Raw genomic sequence first — 6,034 nt, 5'->3', positions numbered from 1 at the left:
AGAATCGTCTCGTGCCAATGAATGAATCTCTGAAAAACTCAACGCACACGATTAGTCCGCAAAAGCATTGTCATCAATCACCAAAACTACTTAGAGAGAGACATGCCCTAACAACGGGGAGTCTATAAAATACTTGTATTTTAAGTAACTTTGCCTGACGGTGTGGTACATAGTTAAGGTAGCTTCAAACATTTACCCCTGCATGTTCGACAGATGGTTTAGGGGTATTGATAACAAGGTTTCTTCACATATTCTCGTGGTGGCCACAACCTTATGTCAGGTATTTGGCTTTCCATGAATGATGTGGTTTTAAACAAAAAGTGTGTATCATCTCCTGTCCAGTTTATTCATGCACATACGCCGCGGCTTCGTACTTGGTATATCATGCACAGGCCGAAGGATAGGACCTCATTAAGATGGCGACTACCTGACGGAAGCATGCAACTAGGAGTTTTTTCCCCATCATTGATGTATAATCTTCGGATGAGACCTCCTTCATCTTATGCTCAACTCTTCTAATTTTCTGTAAAACGATTTTTTTGGTGTGTTTTTTTTTTGCGATGAAAAGGGAGTTTTATTCCAAATTGATAGAGTTACAGTCAAGAGGCAAAAGATCCTCGATACATGGTGGTCCTAGATGCATCCACACAGCCGTGATACACTCTACGTGTCTTATGCTCGACTCTTCTAATTTTCTGTAAAATGATTTTTTGGCGTATTGATTGTGTGCGTCGTGTTATGAAGAGACGGGAGCACAATTGCACGATACGGTTGTATCATCCGGATATGTGGATTGAATTGAATGGAAATGTCATTTATCTAAAATTAATTCATTTTTTAGGGTAAAAAATTAATTACGTATTACCTTAAGCATAGGTAAGCACATACGTAAACAAAGCAGGATATATATCACTGGGGTGTGCATGCATCCTCGGTACAGGTCGTTGGCGGCAACTAACCGGCGCGCGCGATTATGATATTGTACATGTTGAGTTAATTACTTCAATTCATGTGTAACAGTGCTGTCACTAGCGAAGTTATTCGATAACCGAAGTAGCAGTGGAGTAACATATATACGTATATATATATGCACCACAATGTGCTGACCGAGGCCGGTAAGATCCCGGAAACCCATGGCTAATCACATGGCATCATGCCCATGACGGCCGGAAAAAACGACGCTCTTAATAATTAGTCAATGCTCCTTTTAGATCTCGGAGACGGCATCCACACTCCGCCTTTATCGCCGGCAACTCATGAAAACGAGGACTTTTCACATGTGGTTGCCTTGGCAAATGGCAATGCAGCTCTGCAAGCTTTAGCTAGCTAGAGGGCAGACTTGCACTAGTTCTAGTGTTGGTGTTGTACCATGACAAAGTGGGTGCCTCCTCTCGGTCTCAGGTTCTCACTTCCTCCTCTGCTGCTGCTGGCGGCAGTGATTGCTCCCGTCCATGCCTATGGCAAGCTTAAGGTCGGGTTCTACAGGCAATCATGCCCCGACGCCGAGGCCATTGTTCGCAGGATCGTCACCATGGCTGTGGAAGATGACCTAACGGTCACCGCGCCGCTGCTAAGGCTCCACTTCCATGATTGCTTCGTCAGGGTAAAATGCTTTGCCTTAGCTTGGGTCTTTAACTGCTAAGTGGCAGTTCCTCACTTTGTGACATGATGAGGTGCAGGGTTGCGATGGATCCGTGCTGCTCAACTCAACCAAGACCAACATCGCGGAGAGGGACGCCAAGCCGAACCTCACCCTGGACGCCTTCAACGTGATCGACGCCATCAAGGAGAAGCTGGAGAAGAAGTGCCCGGGCACCGTCTCCTGCGCAGACATCCTCGCCGTCGCCGCCAGAGACGCGGTCTCGCTGGTATACAATTAAGCCTCTTTTCCTCCATTCAGATTGCATCAAATCTGCAAGTCCAAAAAAAGGAATGCGTCAATCAAAGCTAGCGTTGACTTGGGGATTAACCAGGCAACCAAGGTGGTGACCAAGGGAGAATGGCGCGAGGGCGGCAACTTGTACGAGGTGGAGACCGGCCGGCGAGACGGCCGCGTGTCGAGCGCCAAGGAGGCGGCGGAGGAGTTGCCTGATTCCTTTGATGAAATCCAGAAGCTCATCAAGAGGTTTAAGTCCAAGGGCCTTGGAATCAAGGATCTTGTTGTTCTGTCAGGTAGTAATTCTTGACCACTAGGCAGTTTCTATTTTCGAATCTTGCGAGTATTCTATTCTAGGACGAGTTGCATTACCCGTGTACTCCAAAGTTCTTTATGGTTGCCCCAATTGTATGTAGTACTACTCACGGCCCCACTACATTGTTAACTTGAGTGAATTAGACAATGCCCGCGTTGCTGCGAAAACATTTTCTGGTACAATATATTTCGATGAGCTTTGGTTATATAGAATGAATATTTAGATTAATAATATGAGAATTGGAACTGAAAATACATATGATTCATTGTTTTGTTAGCGAGTAGTTGCATGGTCGCCTTGCCGATTATGGATGGGCCACCTCTTCACGTGTGTGCCCATACACTTGTAACAATTGTATGAACCGATTCTTCTCTCTTAAGGAAAAGACACGGAAACCTCATGAGTGTTCTTGCAAAAAAAAAAACTTTAAAATATATCTATGTAATAGAAGTAGCATAACAGAATGTCAATGGATGAGCCTTTTCCATGCATGATAGACTTTTGAGATGGTTTGATCTTTGATGTTGAGGGGACATGCTAGATGGTATCTTGTGTTTTACTGCGGGAAGTGGTTGCACCGTATTCTATGAGATTTGTTTGTATGGAGCATGATAATTTAGAAATAATATGAAAACTGAAAATGAAAATACATACTACATCTGTACCAAAATATATGATGTTTTTGCAGTTCAATTTGAACTACAAAAGCGACTTATATTTTGATTCAGAGGGAGTATGATTTATGGAATTTCATCATGGTGAATATAAGTGGCATGATAACTTGGAAATAATACGAAAAATAAAAATAAAAAATACATATGATTTATGGAATTTGGTCATGATGAATATAGGTAGCATGATAATTTGGAAATAATATGGAACATAGAAATGAAAACACATATGATTTATGGAATTTGATCATGGTGAATATAAGTACCGTGATTATTTGGAAATGATATGAAAACCGAAAATGAAAATATATATGATTTATAGAGTTTGATCATGGTGAGTATAAGTAGCATAATACAATCGAAATTCTTTCTCATGCATGGTTGCATATTGATGTGATATGGTTCAATAGTGAGAGACTTAATTTAGTGGAAACCATTAGTTTAGTTATATACTCCTAGTATATTATTTGTTTCAGTTAATTAAACTCGTGTATGATCAGGTGCCCACGCGCTAGGGAATTCACACTGCCCATCTTTAGAGAAGAGGCTACGTAATTTCACGGCTGAAGATGACATGGACCCTACCCTGGACAAGACGTACGCGGCAACACTAAAGCAACAGTGCATGAGTCCCGATGACAACATGACCGAGGTGCAAATGGTGCCCGGTCGCTCGTCGACTTTCGACTCGACTTACTACCGCCTCGTCAAAGAGAACAAGGGCCTTTTCCACTCTGACGAGGCCTTGCTGAGTAATGGTGCTACAAAAATGCTCGTGTACGGTTACATGAGCTCGGAGAAGAGATTCCTTAAGGACTTTGGGGTATCTATGGTGAACATGGGGAGGGCTGACGTGCTCGCCGGTAGCGAGGGGGAGATCAGGAGGACATGTGCCGTTCTCAACTAATATAATCTACCTAGTGGTTCTACTGTGTATGTGGTGTTCAATCTTGCCAATTTGCTTTTCTTCAATAGATGTGTAGGAACTAAAGTTTTGACTTCAGAATTGCCAGCTTTACTTTTTGTTGGCATTTATAGTTCTAATGTTTATGGAATATCATAACATCTCCCATAATTTTTTATCATCTTCGTTACGGATCTATCGTGAATAATATTATTATTCTTGAAATTGATTGAGTACCTAGTCTTTGCATCGAGTGATACATATAACCATCCTTATTGCATGCCATCAATCCTTCTAAGAAATGTAAAAAAGAAGTATCAAGGAACTAAAAAACGCAATAGAAATTACATGTTGTAAATTTATGCATCACAAACCCTATTGCTAGACAACAATACAAACTACCTAAACATATCACATGTACCATCTCTAAGTGCCTGGACCTAGATACCAGAATATCCCGTATCTCCATAGTACACTGCAGTAAGCACCACTTACAAATCAAGTGATTAGTATTGACAATCTGCTGAAAATTGAAAACTTTATTTTACAAAAAAGATATCCCTCTCATAATCCCACTTGATCCTCTACTTATGCCTGAGAGCAATTTTTTATTTTTTTAAACGAGGCAAAGACTTGCCATTTATATTGACTAAGAATACGAAAGTTGCCCAATAAAACTGAGCAAAACTCATCACGACCCTCTGATGATACACAAAAAAAGTATAAATCACTCACACCACTACGATAAAACATCGTCGAGGTTGCATGTTGGCGTCATCACCGCCACTTCTCCACGAGCAAGTGACTCCGCTTCACCTTGTGACCGCCAACATAGCTCGAACCACAAAGGCCACGAGAAGTCACATGCAGATCAATCAGCCACACGTCAGGAACAGGGCCTCTTTGGATCCGGGATTGATCTATGAGGGAGAACTATGAAAGACTAGAGCCGCCAAGGATCACCTAGGTGTTGGGAAACATAGTAGGAAAAAAAATCACGATCACAATTGTTACCGTCACCGAGTTGCAACGGAAGAAGAACGTCTTGGTGTAGATCATACTTGAAGTCCCTCGAACCGTCGATGAATGATCCCTCGTACCGCACATGAACAGTCCTTCAAACCGAAGACCGAAAGCACATCTCTCTACTTGGTTGCAAGCGTGCAACCTTCACTATCTGGCAGCGCTTCGCCGTATAGAGCTAATCGTCACCGTGGAATTAAACAAAGGAGATTAGAACCACACAGAGTTTCTAATTATGAGGACAAAAGAATTAGCCTAACTCTAATTAGTCAACTAGGACCGACTAAAACTAGAACTATAGCTAGAAGAACTACAGGGGGCTCCAAAACTTGTATGTCAATAAAGCACAAATCCCCAAAGATATACAGGTTAGAGAGGAGAGGGAGGGCTGCCACCAAGGAGGGAAAGCCTCCTTGGGGCGCCGGCCAAGGGGGAGGACGAGTTGGACTCCTCCCCCACTCCTATTCGGTCTCCTTCCTTAGGGAAGGGAAGCGCCTTCCCACTTGGACTTGTGTGGCCCAAGTTGCCTTCCACCTCTTGGCCTATTTAGGCCCATTGATATTAATTTAAATATAAAATTCTTCTAAATACTTTCAAACCATTATATATAATTTAACATCCCCAGAACATTTTTCACCTATATATATTTATCGGTAATACCTGATATTCATCGAAACCCTTCTGGTGACCCTGAAACGCTTCCAGGTTCTCTCAAAACTGTTCTGAATATTAATGTAACAATTCACAAATATATTCTCATCACTCCCATCCTACTAACACTCAGCAGATCGTGATTGCCCTAAGCTTATGACCTTGTAGGTTCGGCAACTCATAGACATGAACGAAACCGTTCATTCAATGACCGACAGCGGGACCGTGGACGTCCATATTGGTCCATGTGAGCACACGAATGATATTCAAGTGAACCTATGGTTATCATGTGATGTTCCCTTTGCTTCGCGATACTTCACAAAACCCGGGATGCATCGGTATCCTCCTAAGTCGTCACTATGCTCACTATACCGAAATCCATGTTACCGGTTTTGTTCTTCTTTCTCATCATTGTATTCTGGCATCCTAGTGACGTAATCACCTATATCTGGCCAGATGATGATGGATTCCCTCATATCGAGAGGGCCCTAAGAATATCTCTCCATCGTCGAAGGAGCAAATCCCACTCTTGAGCTATTGGGCCACTTGTCAAACTTTCTGATGAGCCTGTAAGTTGTCGTTATGATCATCGT

At 42.4% G+C, this 6,034-nt stretch overlaps 1 protein-coding gene across 1 annotated transcript; it reads left to right on the top strand.

Moving 5' to 3' along the window:
• The first annotated feature begins 1,267 nt into the window (after positions 1–1,267).
• On the top strand, positions 1,268–3,945 carry LOC125553883 (peroxidase 56). The gene is made up of 4 exons (XM_048717537.2): positions 1,268–1,603; positions 1,680–1,868; positions 1,974–2,172; positions 3,364–3,945. The coding sequence occupies exons 1-4, from the start codon at positions 1,370–1,372 to the stop codon at positions 3,768–3,770; spliced, it is 1,029 nt and encodes a 342-aa protein (XP_048573494.2). The 5' UTR covers positions 1,268–1,369; the 3' UTR covers positions 3,771–3,945.
• Positions 3,946–6,034: the final 2,089 nt, after the last annotated feature.

Source organism: Triticum urartu, chromosome 4A (assembly GCF_056163025.1).
Source record: "Triticum urartu cultivar PI428250 chromosome 4A, HENAU_Tu73, whole genome shotgun sequence".
Taxonomy (NCBI): domain Eukaryota; kingdom Viridiplantae; phylum Streptophyta; class Magnoliopsida; order Poales; family Poaceae; genus Triticum; species Triticum urartu.
The sequence above is the reverse complement of the archived record's forward strand: the minus strand, read 5'-3'. Positions and strand labels throughout refer to the sequence as shown.

Bases quoted from the DNA above. Each gene is read 5' to 3' on its own strand.
- LOC125553883 (XM_048717537.2), top strand. From the start codon at position 1,370: ATGACAAAGTGGGTGCCTCCTCTCGGTCTCAGGTTCTCACTTCCTCCT. The intron at 1,604-1,679 runs GTAAAATGCTTT...GATGAGGTGCAG, and splicing joins TCCATGATTGCTTCGTCAGG to GGTTGCGATGGATCCGTGCT. The intron at 2,173-3,363 runs GTAGTAATTCTT...GTGTATGATCAG, and splicing joins GGATCTTGTTGTTCTGTCAG to GTGCCCACGCGCTAGGGAAT.